This window comes from Malus sylvestris, chromosome 17 (assembly GCF_916048215.2).
Source record: "Malus sylvestris chromosome 17, drMalSylv7.2, whole genome shotgun sequence".
Classification (NCBI taxonomy): domain Eukaryota; kingdom Viridiplantae; phylum Streptophyta; class Magnoliopsida; order Rosales; family Rosaceae; genus Malus; species Malus sylvestris.
Genome location: NC_062276.1, coordinates 27,237,984 through 27,254,816, shown reverse-complemented (window position 1 = coordinate 27,254,816; position 16,833 = coordinate 27,237,984). Strand labels below are relative to the sequence as shown.

The 16,833-nt window shown below is 39.8% G+C and overlaps 2 protein-coding genes across 3 annotated transcripts; one reads left to right on the top strand and one right to left on the bottom strand.

The window, feature by feature from the left end:
* The first annotated feature begins 3,618 nt into the window (after positions 1-3,618).
* On the top strand, positions 3,619-5,985 carry LOC126609987 (phosphatidyl-N-methylethanolamine N-methyltransferase). Its single transcript, XM_050277924.1, has 2 exons — positions 3,619-3,963; positions 5,532-5,985. Exons 1-2 carry the CDS (start codon positions 3,719-3,721, stop codon positions 5,779-5,781), a joined length of 495 nt encoding a protein of 164 aa, XP_050133881.1. The 5' UTR covers positions 3,619-3,718; the 3' UTR covers positions 5,782-5,985.
* Positions 5,986-6,764: 779 nt separating this feature from the next.
* LOC126609973 (photosynthetic NDH subunit of subcomplex B 1, chloroplastic) lies at positions 6,765-9,878 on the bottom strand. Of its 2 annotated transcripts, XM_050277903.1 has the most exons (7): positions 9,242-9,878; positions 8,447-8,637; positions 8,313-8,348; positions 7,983-8,240; positions 7,673-7,778; positions 7,256-7,341; positions 6,765-7,069 (listed from the first exon to the last, which is right to left on the bottom strand). In XM_050277903.1, exons 1-7 carry the CDS (start codon positions 9,824-9,826, stop codon positions 6,904-6,906), a joined length of 1,428 nt encoding a protein of 475 aa, XP_050133860.1. In that variant the 5' UTR covers positions 9,827-9,878; the 3' UTR covers positions 6,765-6,903. The 2 variants fall into 2 exon arrangements, with proteins under 2 accessions (XP_050133860.1, XP_050133861.1); XM_050277904.1 differs by lacking the exon at positions 8,313-8,348 and having other exon boundaries at positions 9,242-9,877.
* Between the last annotated feature and the right edge of the window lie 6,955 nt (positions 9,879-16,833).

The window sequence follows — 16,833 nt, the reverse complement described above, 5'->3', positions numbered from 1 at the left end:
GGTGTCACATCTAAGGGACGGCCTCACTTTAAAGGCATAATAAATAGCAACTCTAGAAGCCTTCAAATTATGGGCAGTTCACACGCGCATAGAGAGGACATGCACCGTGTTCTTTTCATGATATGGAAAGGGAAGAAGAAGAAAGAAATGAAGTTATGGCCTACGGTTGGTGCAATGTTGCTATTGTGGTCATGTCGTCTACTGCACACAGTTTGCTTTTGTATGCTTAGCATATAGTGGCAGTGAGTGAGCATACAGAACATGGATGGTGGTGGTTCGTGGGACCTGTCCACCAGATCCATATGGGAGGAGGGAGATATCATGGTGATATTTTGATGGGAGATGGGATATATCCTTTTACCTCTCACAAATCTTTCATAATTTTGTAGAATAGAAAGAATTGAAGATAATCAAATAACATTAATTAACGAGAGACGTATGAGAGTTAAAAATGAGTGTGTGGATAGAACTACCTGTATTTTCTTTGAGGCACCATGCCTCCATAAGTTATGGATTTTGTAATTATCTCATATTTTAGAAAATGAAAATGAAACTGATTCATCTCATATTTTTATTTGGTTTTTTTATGCTGAAAAGAAATATATTTATTTGTTGTGTTATGTATGTTTGTTGCAATTATGCACTTATAACAAGAGTTTCTTCCGACTAAAAGTCAGTATGTTTATCAATAATTCATGGTCTTGTATCTTTGAAATTAATAATAAAGGTTGAAATTAAAACACGGGTGTTTGTTGCAGCCGATAGATTTGGCTTGGACTAATTGCAGGACTAATTTGAATAAACTTGGCATGATCTTATTTAAGGCTCACATTTTAAATGGCTTAAAATGTAACATGTAAGTGAAGGTCTAATGCTAATACATCTAGTTTTCTAATTAACTTCATGTTTTGTCTAGGATTAGATTGGTCTAAACAATCAAACGCTTTTAAAACACATTTATTTATTCTCCACGCTTACTATTAAATTTAAAAATAAATGATCATGCATTATTTAGTCACCCAGTAACCAAGAAAATAGTTGTCTTATAAGATATATCGAAGAGAAAAAAACAAAAGAAGTTATGCAATTATAATATGTTGTAAGGATGGAGAGGCCCAAAAAAAGGTAGAAGGCAACAAGATGGGGCAGGTTCGATATGTCAGTTCCCATTGTGGTAACAAAAAATCAACGCCCATGAGGGGGACGACACATGAACTGACCTCGATTGACGAAATGCCTTTAAAGCACTTGCGAGATTTCAAGCCCGGGCAACTCGAGCGTGGGAGTTTGCTCGAGGGACATGCCAGGAAAAAGGACCCGAAAGCCCGGCCTACACACTTCAGCGTGTGAAGCTTGAGGGACAGTGGAGGCCCGAGCATCAGGCATGTGAGGAATTGTCAGCCCGTAAGTTTGAAGTGGATCTGACGTAGGGCTGACGTCATCCAGGCGTCAGTCTAATTTTTTATTTTTTTCTGTCAGGCGCGTGCACCTTACCTGCGAGTGGAGGCGCGTCACCCGACACAGTTTCAGCCCTTAAGGCCCACGGCACCGTTTCAAAAAGTTACCTTTGGGAAGCCACGTGGCTTCCCATGGTCCGTTGGATCTCAACGGCTATATAATGTGGACCGTCCGATTTGCAACGGTAAAAAATATAAAAAAATCTTATTTAATATCAACCGTTGGATCTGAGATCAACGATTGATATTATTCTCCTTTATAAATAAAAAAAGTTTTAAAATAAAGAAAAGTTACCGTTGTGCCACGTGGCACAATCTGGAGTATTGGAATTCTTTTTTTTTTTAAATCCAACGGCAAAGATTAATTAGTTGAATAAAAAAAAATTTTAAAAATTGTAAAAAATCCAAAAAAAAATTTTAAATTTTTTTTTAAAAATTTGTTTTTACTTTTCTATAAATACCTTCTCATTATCATCTACCTTATCGGAAATCCATCACTAATAATTGTCTTTTTCATATTATGACACATGGCACAATGAGAACGATTAAAAATCTTATCCGAAATTACAAATAAAATTATTTTGTATTATTTTATAAATAAAAAAATAATAATATTTTATTGTCTATTGCCATGACTATTGAAGTGCAACGGTGGAAATGCAAAAGACGGTTACTGTTCATTAAGGGTAGTTACTGTTCATTGGGTGGATAACATGGTGTATTACTTGGAGGGGTTCCCACGCTGGAACTGCTCTTAAGGACAAACGAGACACCACCTCCAGAATCTCACTCGGCAGTGGAGATAGCTCTATGGCGCTAGCATGTTAGACACACTAGTGACGGATTCAAGATTCAAATTTTGGGAGTCCTCAAAAAAAAAATGTAGACGAAAAATTGAATTGAGCGACGCGAGGTGAGTGGCTAAAGGCGATAGCCTGAGTGGTGACGGCACAGCAACAAGTGGTGGGGTTTGGGGTAAGGGTTGGGACTTGAAGTTTGCATGTTTATAATGCAAGACAGCCTCTACTAAGTCTTTATTTACAAGGGGTTGAAAGTTTCCCATATCCAACAATGAGAGTAAAGCTTTTTGAACAAAAAAAAAAAAAAAAGAGCCCTTTCTAAATTTTTCTCTATTAATGTTAGGTTATTATAAATAAAAATGTCAACTAAGTGGGATTAATCCTTTTAGATTTGATAGAGTAAATGATTCCACGTGCATCCCTATGTGGATCCGCCTCTTGACACACCTCATATGTTGGGTATGTGCATTGTTGGGATCATTGATTATTCACAAAGGCATGTGAGACTAACCTTCAACCGTTGAAGAAAAATGCTCTATGATATGATTCAAGAGTCTCTTGTCATAACACATGAACATGATTTAGGAAGTATGTTCCAACCAAATCACATTTACGATAATGATATAGATAAGATAATTACAACAAGTAGTAGGCATGATTAAACTGTCAACCTAACAATATGATCAAGAATATTGATATAGAGAATGACCTTATTGCATTGTAATTCCAACTGACTATGTTCTCCACTACTTTTTCTTAGCTTGGGTAACCATAACATACTGTTAGGTATCACTCATGGCTTGTGAAAGCCCTGAAGATTTGCAATTACTAATCTTTACTAAAAGGAGAATTAAAAGTAGTTTCAATTCACAATCAATTAGTAAGAGTTATAATTACACACTGCCTTGCTAATCATAACTAATAGATCGCATACCGTGTATCATACATATTGAAGAATACCACGAAATTAAGTAGAAATAATTAAAAAATTGAATTGTTTATGAATTATGGCTAGGATTGAATTAAAAGTTATCTAATCAAACGGATAAGTTTGAATTGGGCCTTAAGTTAGTTTCAAGTTTCATCACCCAATGAGCCGTGATCACAAGTTAAACAGTTTAACTTAAAACTAAAATTCCCAAAGTCCCTATGTCATGCATCTCCTCTTTACATCTCTGCTTGGTTGTAACATTCAGGTTCAAAACTTCATATCCCCTTCCTCCAATATCGCTTGTATAAAATATATAAAAAAAAAAAAAAAATCCTTTTATGTGCTTTTGAAGATGCGATACGTCAAAGCCTGCTAAGGATCGGGCTGTTAACATGGGCCTGCCACCGACCTCATATAACCAATACAAGCACACAAGAGCTCAGATTCGATGAGCCAGCCGGAGCCACCCATGAAAGGAATCGTTTTCCAGAAAGTGAGAGAAAATTAGGTGAGAAGGAGAACAAAGAAAAATGGGGATAGCGGCAGCAATAGGAGTGCTTTCACCCTTCCCATTCTACTATTGGCTATGGAGTTACCCACAAACATGGGTAGAGCTGTGTGGGAAGGGGCGTGACCCATGCAAAGTGATGGCCTATGTGTCTCATTTCCTGAAGCTGATTCAGTTCCTTTCTCTTTTCTCGGTCTCTACCTTCTCTTGGCCTCCCCCTCTTTACTTCTGGCCCCTCATTGCCTTTGGCCAGTTCCTCAACTTCAGGTTAGTCCTTTTTATAGATGTTTTATTTGTTGTTTTGAGACGTGGGTATTTCCCAGTTTTCAGTTTTATTTGGATGTGTTTTTATGTTATGGAATTTGGGTTCATTGATTAGGTAGTCGGTGTGGTGAGCTTTTAATTGTTTGATTAGTCAATTGATTTACATGTCCTGAATCTGTATGACACTAAGTAGGATTGAGAAATTCTTTCTAATCATGCTTAATTCGTTCATGTTCTACAACTGATGGACTTGAGGGAAAATGGTTTTCATTTTTCATGTTGGTCATAGTTATATGTCATGCTGCACAGCTGCAGGCTATGGTAGTTTGGCTGCTCTTAAACTGAATATCTCTTTTGGGTATTGGCGACGCGTATATTTTTCATGGCGGATGTGGAGAACAGGGTGCATTTTAATCCAAAGGAAATGTGGTTCAGCTCGCATTTTGTGATGCTAGTATAGATTATAGATACACTGATGTGAGATCTGTCATCATTGCTATGAATATCCTTTTTCAAATTGTACTTAAATGTTACGGGGGCACATTGCAAGCCCATCTTTCGTATTCTGCATCTATAGACGGGTCTTCCTAGTTAATGGGAAACGAGGCGCTTATACGTAGAAATCCTGACAGAGGAAAAAGATGCATCGAATGTATGAAATCATATAATTCATAGGAGTGAAATTATTTTACTTCATGGTGTAATGGGAAAAGGAAGAGTGGGATTGAGACAAAAATAATATCTGTTAGAAAAATTAATGTGCTAGAACTGGTGTTTAGTTCATCGCCCCTAGCCTGATGTCTAGTTCCTTTTGATGTTCCCTTGGTGTATTCCGTCACGGTAAACATCTGGTTGATTGAACCACAAATAATTTGTGTTAACATCCTTGTTAGTTAGAACTTTAAGGTAATTTTTATGTTCCCTATCCCAATGGAGCAAAGAGGGAGATGAGGAGAAGAGAGCACTGAGTTTCTTCTTGTCAAAATTATTCTTGACTATAAAGATAATTAGGGCATTGCAAACCTTTACCACCACTTGATAAACTATTTCAACTTTTTGTTCTGAAAATTCTGTTGATAACAACATGCTTTTGCATTTCAACCAAATAATTGGAGCAAATTGGAGCAAACCGGTGCTGTACGCATTATTGTGCAGTCATCACACTGAAAATTATCTGCAGTAGTTGAAATAGATGAAGTCTGCAGAATGGGAAGCATAATGAGAGTAAACCTAGTGCCTTGTAAGATAGTCCCGACGGTGGACATATTAATATTTCCATTGAATTTGAAGTACAATGAAAATGTGCTTCATATAATTGTAGCCTGCGTTTCAGTTGTATGTGACAAGAACCAGAAGCGTTGAATGTTTAAAAGAACTTTGTGATCAATTTACTCTCTTAACCATTCAATGTAACTGTGATTTATGTCAGACCAAGAGTTCTGCAGTTGGGGTTTTAAGCCGCCAAGTTTGATTGTTCGCTTTTCTCTTTGATAAATCGATTGTTTGAAATATATAAGTGACTATTTGCATGCGTATCGTGGGTGACAGAATTTCCATTTGATTATTTGTAGGGTCTATCAGTTGCTCGGTGAATCTGGTACGTATTATGGAGTACGTTTTGGGAAGAACATTCCCTGGGTGACAGAGTTTCCATTTGGGTACGTAAAAGATCCTCAGTATGTGGGAAGCATTTTAAGTCTTTTTGCATGCGTATCGTGGGTACCATTTCAGTACATTTCGTTGTGGACGTTGGGTTATGTTGCAATGATATATTTGGAGTCGAAGGAAGATCCTGCAACTCGCGCAAAACCGCCCTCATAATTCAACGTTTGAATTAGACCAGAGAATCAGAATCAGTCAAGATTCGAACATCAAATATTCTTCAATTGAGATTACAGTGATTTTGTTGAGTTTGGTTTCTGTCTCCGTCGTAATGTACTCTCTTCTCTTTTCTTTTCTTTTGGAGAAGTGCTTGTATCCCTGATTTTTTCCCGAACAAGTTCAATGGCATTACCGGTACCTAAATTGTTGTGTTCTATACTTACTGCATTTTGTATTGCGTTACATTGTTAACCATGCCAACTGCGATGATCTTGGACGATTTCAATATGATAAGATGGGATGATGCATCACTTTTCTTTGATCTGTTCTGTGTAAATTTTACGCACTCTCGTAATAACTTCTACTGTTATCTTATGACCTTGAAATCAATGACCTCAAGAAATTTTCGAAAGAAATTCTCACTCATTTTTATTCGAACGTAGCGGAAAGTATAGAAAACCCTTCGTCCAGCGTCTAATGACGTTAGAAACCTACCGAAAGCAGTCCCACTTGCGAAAAGAGCTGGAACGATGCACCTGCATTATCCACTTGTTTGAGCTGCAGTTCTTGCTGATGCTGGAACATGTGTTACTTGTGAAACTCAACAGGATGCTACTTTTGCGAGGAACTGATATGGAAAACCTTCAGCGCCAGATACCCGTACTCATGGAAGCAAGAACAGCCGATTGTCTCATAGCAACCAGCATTGTTGCTCGGACAGCAAGCTACAGAGGTGTGTAAACATCAAATGTGTTCTCAGAGTTCTGGAACAGGATGCCGGCCCTAGTCCTTTTAGTTCAAGCTCACCGAACAATGTGATCCTGTCATCAGGAAAAGAACTGGTTCTGATGTTTTGTCCTCTCTTAATGTACCCTTATTGTAGGATTGTCCTTGAACTATTTTGGTGTAGGATTCATACTTGTGTATGGAATTCCCTTGCCCGTTTAAACGATTTGGGAATATGTTAACTCTCAGAACGTCGATAGCAGAAAAAATATATCCTGATTTTATTAATCAACATTGGCTTAATGGTCTGCTATACAAACTGGGGTAAAGATAGCGTATTAATACAACAAGAACAAAAGTAATTAAATCACTAATCAGGGTGAGCTTTAACCCCTTTTAGACTAGAGCTAGGGACACATTGAAAATTGGAAGTGCATTTTTAACAGCTTCAGTGTCAATGTCCTTTAACTTTTTTGTCTTGGATGAAACAATAACACAGTTCTTCTCCTCTGCGTTCGGAACGAATAGTTTCCCCTTCTCTGCAGAGCCAAATAATGCAATGCTGCAAAACAATGACATTATGAGTTCAAGGGTATCAATATGTTTAGAATCAACTTGATTTGAAAATCAAAATCCAAAGGTGAGAAAAAATAGATCCCACGAAAAAAACGAAATGGAGAACATACGGATATGCTCAAACAAGTACTTATCTAACACAAGAAAACTAGTATTCACATATGTCATTTACCAGGGTTTTTGGCGTGCATTTGCAAGTTGGATAGCTGCGGTATTTGTAGTTATCACACCAGCCGAGTCATTGATAAAAGCGGCAAGCTAAAGAAGATAAAAAGGAAAGCCATTAGAAGTCGATCATGCTTCATTCATTGACTATTTTGTAGGCAAAGCCGCAAAAGTCCTTGATAGAATTTAACCATTGCTCTGAATGAAGGAGGATTGAGATCACGAAACAAAAGTGGTTTCATTTTTCCAGCAGGAGACATTGGTAAGGTAAAGCACCGGAAAAGTGTTTGTATGGCAGATGGTTTTCCAACCCATCCATCTCTTTACAATAATATTTACTCGAAAGTTTTATGTGTATAGTTCTCCAAGCTGTTTCGTTTTTGTGCAAAAAGTGTGGGAAATTGATGAAGTAATTTATCCCTACCTGCCCAGGGGTTGTTATGAACACAATGCTGGTATCTTCTCCAACTATTTCCTCCACATTTTCCCTTTCCTTCTCATGTGGAATGACAAAAACTGGCCTAAATTCCCTGTCGGCATTAGAACAACAAATGCAGCTCTGGATCAATACTTACAAAAACTTCCTGGCCAACTATAAATTAAACATTCTCATTCAGTAGGGTCAATGCATATAAACTTTTTTATTCCTTTTGTGTGTGTGTGTGTGTGTGTGTAGGTTTGTGTTGTATGTTTCTGGAAGAACCTTCAGAACGGAAATTCCATAAATTTATTACCTTATACCGCGGACTATTGCAGCCCAAGTTTCGATGGGTAGCAAGCTATCACTATCCCCCTTAGACTGCATTGAGGCTTTTGAATCCGACTCCAACCCGTGAATCACAATATACTTTCCTTTATCTACACCTGCTTTCTTGTATTTTGACTCTACAGTCTGCTTTAGCTTCTTTGAAATTGATATTTTAAGCGGGGGCAAAGCTTGTCGTGGCACATCCCGCACTGGTCTCCCCAACCAATCCACCATCTGGTGATACCTGAATTGACAATCACGTGTATAAATTTTCTAAATACAGAATTAGTATCAAAACGCAGCATAATAATTTTACCAATGCTTGTTCCAGCTATCCCTGCAGAACAATTTTCTGCTTCAAAATAAAAGTTCTCACTATTGCATCCAAGGAGGTGTTCATTTTTCATAGGAAGTATCAAAATCATCTGTGTTGTATTATTATAAACTCACATGTTATACCCGCCTTCAGCGAGATTCATACCATTCGGTCTAAATGTTTCAGATAGAAACAATCCAGCTCCTGCAGCGTTTACATTTGGATAAATGTAGCTCACCCTCTCTCTGGCTGTTGTCATGAACAAAAATATTCCATGGCCGAGACCTGCTAGCTTGGTTGATAAGATCATGTCGTAGTACCTACTCTGTAACAGTTAACGCAATCGGTTACAAATTTAAATCAAGTAGGAAACTCATTAAGTATGAAGTTTAACAAGATGAATCCTTTATAGCCAAAAACCAAGAGCATTCTCAAATAGGCACTTAATAATTTAGTTCCAGTTTACTTGAGTATGAAGCGTCGAAGCTGCCTTCCTAAATCTTTAATTGCTCACATGCCTCATTGCAGAAAAGAACCGTCAAGATCATTCTTGTCGATAAATTTCTTTGCATTATTGTTCTGTGATTCAAGAAGCGGGAATCATTCCGCGACTTTCGAAGTCGTTTGGATGCACATTTGGAAAAACATTATCTTCTATCCAAGTAGCGAAACCCTTCTTGTATGAGAAACCGAGTTTGTAAGGAAGACACTGAAAGAGAACATCTCCACGAATGATCGAAATTGCAACATTTTACCAGATGCATTCTTGAATCTTGAAAGTGCAAATCCATTTTCTCGTTATCATTTCTATGAAAATATTCTCCAAAAACGTTACCAGACGGGCCCTAATCCTTTTACATAACATAGAGATAAACGAATTGCCCAAATGATTTTAAAGAAGAATAATAGAGATATTTGTACCAACCAACCTTAAGGAGTCCAACCATGTCAGTGTACTCCGCAGGCTCAGGAAAATGATCATCAGGATCATACACATCAGCCCATCTCACATTCTTATTCAACTCATAAGCTTGCTTCCCTCTGGCCGAAGCCACCACATCCACTTGCACGCCGGGATACCGGTCCTTAAGCAACTGAATTACCGGAAAATACAGCAAATTCTCATACACACCACCAGAAACCACACAGCAACACCTCCTAACATCCCCCCTCACTTTCAATGCCAGTGATGCTACTTCCACACTGTACCCCATTGGGAACTTCAAGAACCCGTATGGATTATCGGGGTTTTCGGGTGGCCTATCGTCCTCGTCCTGCTTCCCTTCCGCGAAGAGGGATCCGTACTCCATGTCAGGGTCCTCCCCATCATCAAAAGGGTCGAGCCAGGGGTTCTTCTTCTTGGCATTTGTTTGAAGGTTGGGCCTTTTTGTGCAATGGGGGTGGTCCTGTGGGTTGAAAGACGAGAGCTTGGTGAAGAGGGTTGAGGGGAATGAAGGTGCGTTGGTGAGAAATGGTGGGAAGGATTTGGGAAGCAGAGAAGTTGTAGTGGCCATGACTTATGGCTGCCAAGTGCCAAGTTTGTTTCTGGTATTATTGTTAGGTTTAACCGGAGGACATATAAAGGTTGCCATTTGATTGTGTGGAAGGTAGTTGGATAAGTGGCGCCCATTAGTTGGATAGGTGGGGTCTTTCTTTTGATCCTATTTATTCTTAGCATAGTACTATCACACGTCAATTTTAATCTTTCACACATTTTTTTTGTAATTTTCGACTTTCGAATTAGTTGAATTGAAAAATATCAATGAACAAAAATTAATAAGAATGTGGGACGTAAAAAGGAAAAAGGGTGTGCGAATAAAACACTAATCATTGAAATTTTACTCTGCAATGTGTACGGAATTTTCTCATGATTATAGCTTTTTCCCTAGTTACATATAATAAGACAAGAAATTACAAGGCAAAGTCAGGTAAAATTGCACATGATTGGTGAAATTATTCTCAACTTCTAATGAATCCACATTTTCTGCTCAATCTTGTTTAATCAACTCCCTCCCTTGGTGAAAGTAAGGTAAAATTGCACATGATTGGTGAAATTATTCTCAACTTCAATGCGTCATTCCAACCCCCAAACAATCTACCAAGCAACAACCCACTTAAATGGCAAACCACCTGATGGTCGACTGCGAATCAATGTGGATGGTGCTTGGACGGAATACATGAAACTCGGTGGGGTTGGGAATAGTGATCCGAGAGGATGATGGCAGCTGTATCACTGCTCGAATGAAACGGTTCTCCTACGTTTCTTTGCCCCTTCACATTGAAGCCCTACCAGCTCATGAAGGTCTTATGTTGGCTGCGGAAAGGGGTTTTCTAAACTTTTCTCTTGAGAGTGATTCACTCCTGATCGTGAAGGCTTTGAACTTATCTACTCCAGATCTCTCCCATGTGGGACTTGTAGTGGAAGATACAAGGGATTTGCTACTCAAGATCACTGAAGCATTTGCTTCCCACACGCGCCGACAAGCAAACGAAGCTGCCCATCGTCTTGCTCACTACGCACTTACCAGCTCCACTAAGGTTTCTTGGTTTGAAGAACCTCCAAACATTTTACTTGATGTTTTGTTTAAAGACTGTAATCCTTAAAGTGGCTAGATTTTTTCCTGGCCAGCTTACCTGCTATTCCCTTTGACTTATGAATATATCGTTGCTTTCAAAAAAAAAAAAAAAAAAAAAAAAAACCTCCCTCCCTTGACTTGTAACATTATGGAAATGAAGACTGAGGATAGAATTCGTGAGTATTTAGGAAAAGATCATAGAATTATATGTATATAACACTAATTAATTATATGGGTTGCCAGGCTTGTTGTATGATTCGGTCCAGACAAACTTTTTATTAATTTTTATTTTTTTAAGAAAACTTCGACAGTACAAGAGAAATAAATTGATTGATATGAAAAAAAAAAGTTGCACTTAGTGGAGGGACAAAAACCTGATCTCTAGTAAAGCAAGAACAAGAAAAGAGGGGAACATACACATTACCCCTCTTAAAAAGAAAATACAAGAAAAAGGGGGGACTAGACTCCAATCCTTTTGAAAAAGGAAAAAAAAAGAAAAAAAAGGAAGTGGACATAGGACCAAAGCTCTCTAAAATAAAACCTAAAAGGTAAGAACCTGCAAGTCTTATCCTTGATGGTCCCTTCCCTTGATTTTTTGAACGATTCGCCATCACTGAAGCTGCTTTCGGAGTTTCCATTCACTGCTTCATTCACGATATTGTTACTGTTGGTGGTGGTGTTGTGGCTGCTTTCAGACTTTCTTTTCTTTGAAATTGGGCTGAGCTCCTTCTCAGGGTTCTTGCTCATGTACTCCAACAGTTGGGTTCTCAAAGCATTGTAGTTCTCTCCCATCACCGTCAATATTTCGGTTAGCTTCTTGTTCTCTACACCGTCAATTCTCGTCTCTGTGAATCAAAGCAGATCATAAAACCTTTTGGCCATGCAACCCAAGCATTTATACTTCATGATATCAAACTATATATGCTCTGATATCATGTTAAGTTTTCAAATAGACGCTTCAGCTGCCTACTACTAATTAAGCATTTATATTTCATTGTAGCAAACTATGCTCTTACTAATGCCATGTCTACACTTCTTAGAGATTGACTCCATTTTTTGCATAAAAGTCCTGCAGGACTTCCTGAAAACGATACCACTGCAGAATTTGGCAATCAATGATCGTAAAATTCTTGAAGAACACTGTAGAATGGGGATAGGAAAGGAGTGGGGCAAGATTTCTCACATCCCAACTATCAAAATCAATTTCGAAAACTTTCAATGAGATGGCCTTGAGTTCACAAATACAATGATTTATAGAAGAGAAGTTTCTGACACTTTTCAACTATACCGCATGCTTGGTGAATTCTGCCAGTTAATGAAGGGAAACTGCAAAAATGTGACGCGCTTCAACTTTCAGTTCCACAAGTATCATCCTAGTGTTCTGGTAACCTCTCCTTCCTCTTACTCTACTTAATCATGCCATTTACTTACATGTTTAAATCTGTTTCCTACGTTTCCTTCTATGTTTGAAATAGTCGTGTAGTGTCAGACTTGAATTTTTTCAAAATCACATTGGAGGATAATTTTATCAGTTTTGAAGAAACTTATTGTTAGTGTGCAATTGCCAAAAATAGTGGAGAATATCTTCGGTAGGAGTAATCGAAATTTTTTATGTTATGGTTGTCATGAGTATGGTATTTAACAGTACTAAATAGAATAAAGGAATATTACCAAACTAATTTTACACCCTCATTGAAGCTTTACTTTAACTCCGCCTATGTAAGTTTATCTTACATTGCCGGTCCCAAGCCCGGATAAAGGAGGAGGGGGAGGGCGTCAGGTAGTCGACAGCCGGCACTCCATAGTTACGTCGAATCCTTATGACAATGAATCCTGTTGATGCACAAAACCGGATGGTCTTGGTACAACGTAAATCCGACTGTGAATCTGCATAAAATGTAAATGACACAAGAGTTATCGTGGTTCACCCCAAGGTTTGGGCTACGTCCACACTGATTGTATTATATTTCTCTGTTGAAGAGGGAGAGAGAGCTTAGAGCTTAGGGGATGTGAAGAGGGAGAGAGAGCTTAGAGCTTAGGGGATGTGAGGAGGCTTCTTGTTTGTGAGGGTGAGGATGCCCTTTTATAGAATAAGGGCTCCTCCCCTAATTACATATTTGCCCCTTCCTTTATTACGTAATTACATTTACGTCCCTCGAGTATTTATACGAGGTCTAAATACGAAGACCCTAAATATGGTATAAACAGTAGTCCCCCAAGTCTTCAGTCAAGAGAGTATTTTGGCTGGAGACTTGAAATTCAGTCCATGTGTGGGCCGAAGTAACTAGATGTTGTCTTGAACTGATGCTCGATATGAGGCGGTGCTCAAAGTGAAATGATGCTCAACTAGAAGTAACACATGTTGCGAGGCTGCTCGGCTCGTGGCTTATGTTGCCTTGTTTGGCTCGGCTTGTGGCGTTTTGAAGGTGAGGGAGTCCCTTTTATAGAATAAGGGCTCACTCCTTAATACATAAGTGATGGGTTATGAGTGATGCTCGCGGCGAGGCGGTTGCTCAGCTGGCGGCGTTGCTCTCTAATGAAGGTGAGGGAGTCCCTTTTATAGAATAAGGGCTCGCTCCTCAATACATAAATGATGGGTTAGGAGTGATGCTCACAGCGAGGCGGTTGCTCAGCTGGCGGTGTTGCTCTCTAATGAAGGTGAGGGAGTCCCTTTTATAAAATAAGGGCTCGCTCCTTAGTACATGAATAATGGGCTAGAGTTGATGCTGCTCTAATGATGGTGAGGGAGTCCCTTTTATAAAACAAGGGCTCGCTCCTCAATACATAAATAATGGGCTAGAGTCCCCCAAGTATTTTTCATGAGGCCCAATATATGGTACCTAATGTAGTCCCCCAAGTCTGCGGTCAATAGAGTCTGTTGGCTGGAGACTTCAAATTGAATCCATGTATGGGCCGAAGTGGCGTTTGTTCGGAGGCGGTATTTGTATACCTTGCACTTAAGCTTTGTTAGTGAAGCTTTGCAAGTGAAGCTTTGAAGCTAGAGCTCTGTAAATGAAGCTTTCGAAGCTGGAGCTTTTGTAAATAAAGTTTTTGGAGCTGATTGACATGAGTGATGTTCATGAATGTTTATGTTGATTGACATGAGTGATGCTCATGGATGTTGTCATGAGTGATGCTCATGGATGTTGTCATGAGTGATGCTCATGAATGTTGACATGAATGATAGTCATAAGTGATGCTCATGAATATTTATGTATGAATGACATGAGTAATGCTCATGTATAATTTGGAGTATTGGGCGTACTTTTGATCACCTGGTTGGTGGCATGAAGGAGAGTGCAGGTTGTACATTTCATCACCTGGTTGGTGACATGAATGGCTAGTTGCCAAATGATATTAGAGTACGGGTTGTACATTTCATCACCTAGTTGGTGACATGAATGGCTAGTTGCCAGATGATATATTAGAGTACGGGTTGTACATTTCATCACCTAGTTGATAACATGAATGGCTAGTTGCCAAATGATATTAGAGTACGGGTTGTACATTTCATCACTTGGTTGGTGGTAATAGCGGCAGGTTGCCGAATACTTTTGGAGTACTGGGCGTACGTTTGATCACTTGGTTGGTGGTAATAGTGGCGGGTTGCTGAATAATTGTGGGGTACTTGGCGTACTTTTGATCACCTGGTTGGTGCTATTTTAGGCTTATGGGCCTTCGCTTTCTACACAACATTCCAGCCCATTTATTTTGGGCTCAGCCGTTTTTTTTTTTGTTTTTTTTGTTTTTTTACCCTCTAATAGGGTTTATACAGATATCTCCGAATGATACGGAAAATAAATTACATCATTCAAAAATAAGGAAAGTAAACCACATCACTCTGGTGAGGTGTTATTCCTTGCTTTTGTAGTGTACCCATGTGCTCTCGCAGAGGAAAGCCTTCCCTTTGCTTTCTGCTTTTTCTTGGTTTTTTCTGCTTTGCTTTTGCTTTTCTGCAATTATCTCCGAGACTGATTGAGTAGTGGGTTGTTTCATCATTCTCTGGTGGTGGCTTAGAGAAGCAAATAATGATAAAGCAAAATAATAAAGAAAAAGGGATCTTATCTGCGATCACGGAAGAATTAATTTTTTTTTGGTAGTCCAACCTTTTGTGCGTCAGCAGTTGATTTGTTTGTGTTGTCCACGTCGGCTTTTCTAGAAAAGCTTCTTTAGTCTCTATCTTCCTCCAAATTTCAGAAAAGCACTGATAAAGCTTATGAGGCATGTGAAAACATTGTGGGACGTCGGCATTTAATATAGCATTTCTAGCTCCTGATTCTTTAAAAACACCTTCCTTATATCTGGGCCCGGCTTTACACTAGCACATGGTGGGACTGGGGGTAGACATAGACCATCCGTCTTCCCTCTATTTGCATATGGCTTGGAATAATAAAGAAAAATGAGTCTTCCCTGCCTTTTTCTTTTTCTTTTTCTTTTGATCGTACTTTCTCTAAGAATAATCATCAGGTGGAATATCAGCCAAAGTTTAGTCAAAAGTGGAAGAGGAAGGCTGGACACCGAGGATAGTGCAAGCAATGGAAGTGGCGGAGAGAGGAGGAGCATCATTTCTACAGTTCTTCACTATGAATCGTGGCTTATCCAGGTGCAGCAGCAGCAGCACGAATTGGGAACTGTGGAAATGCGAGTGAGGGCTGACGATGGACGACGACCGCCGAATGTTGATTCCCACCTGGTCTTGGATATGCTGGTATGAGAATCTTCATTGCACGAAAAATAATAAGGCCAGTAGCTGCCAGATCTAACTCCTCCAGACGGAGTGGGCAAACTTAATGGCCTTCTTACGTCTACTAGCCGACAGATCCCGATGACGTCCTTTGTTGCCTGCTGCTCCGTCGGCATTTTCGCCGGCTAGCACCACGCCCTTCTCAACGGGCCTCGATTCATTCTCACTCTCCTCTCGCAGGTAATCGTCAGCAATGGCATCACCATCGTCCGGCGGCATCTCCAGCGGCCTTTTTGGGTAAGACCAGAACAGTCATGGAAGAAGGCCATCTCGGGCTGGATCATAACCTGGTGGAAGGTATGGCGTTGCACAGCTCTTGGAGCGTTGTTCGAAACGGGATCCAAAGCAGGCTCCTTTCGTAGGAAGTTTACCACGTCGGCAAGAAAGCCAGCAAAACATCCCGCTGTGCAAGTCGCGATTTCTCGTCGTAATACTGAGAGGAGGAGGGAAGCTTGGATGTGGTCGAAATCATGATGATCCTCGGTGTTGCAGGATCTAGTACGAGAGGAAGAGTTGTTGCAGGTGATGCGGAGAGATTTGAGCGCACGACACCGTTTTGATGGTCTGATGAATCCTGTTCCAACCGTGAAGACCAAGCGATGCAAAGAGGAAAAAGAAGGCGAAGTTTTTGGGACCGGACGGATGGCAGCTGAGCGATCTATCACGTGGAGTTGAGCTCCGGCTCCGAGCATTGTTCTAAACCAAAATATCAACCACTGAGAGAAAGAGGAGAGAGTGCTTTCTTGTCAAGCTGTCGGGCCTTTCAATTTGGATTTATGCGGTCCTCCCTCCTCATCCTGTCTTTCACGCTCACGAGCTTGACTTCAAGAACCCTTATCGATCGAATTTCCTTCTGAAAGTATTATCTACTCCAGCAGCAGAGAGAAGTTGCAGAGAGGGATAGAGATTTCTGGAATCCAATGTTGGATGCTATTGGGAGTAGTGCAGAATGTGTGTGTCTCTGCTTGTGGGTGGTTTGGTACTTGGGTTTCTGCAGATTTTAGGTGGAGGTTGTGGTGAGGTTTCACGGTTGAGGTAAAAAAAATGAAAGAGAACAACATAGTTTTTTGTGTCGATTCCCACAGACGGCGCCAAATGTTGTTGCACAAAACCGGATGGTCTTGGTACAACGTAAATCCGACCGTGAATCTGCATAAAATGTAAATGACACAAGAGTTATCGTGGTTCACCCTAAGGTTTG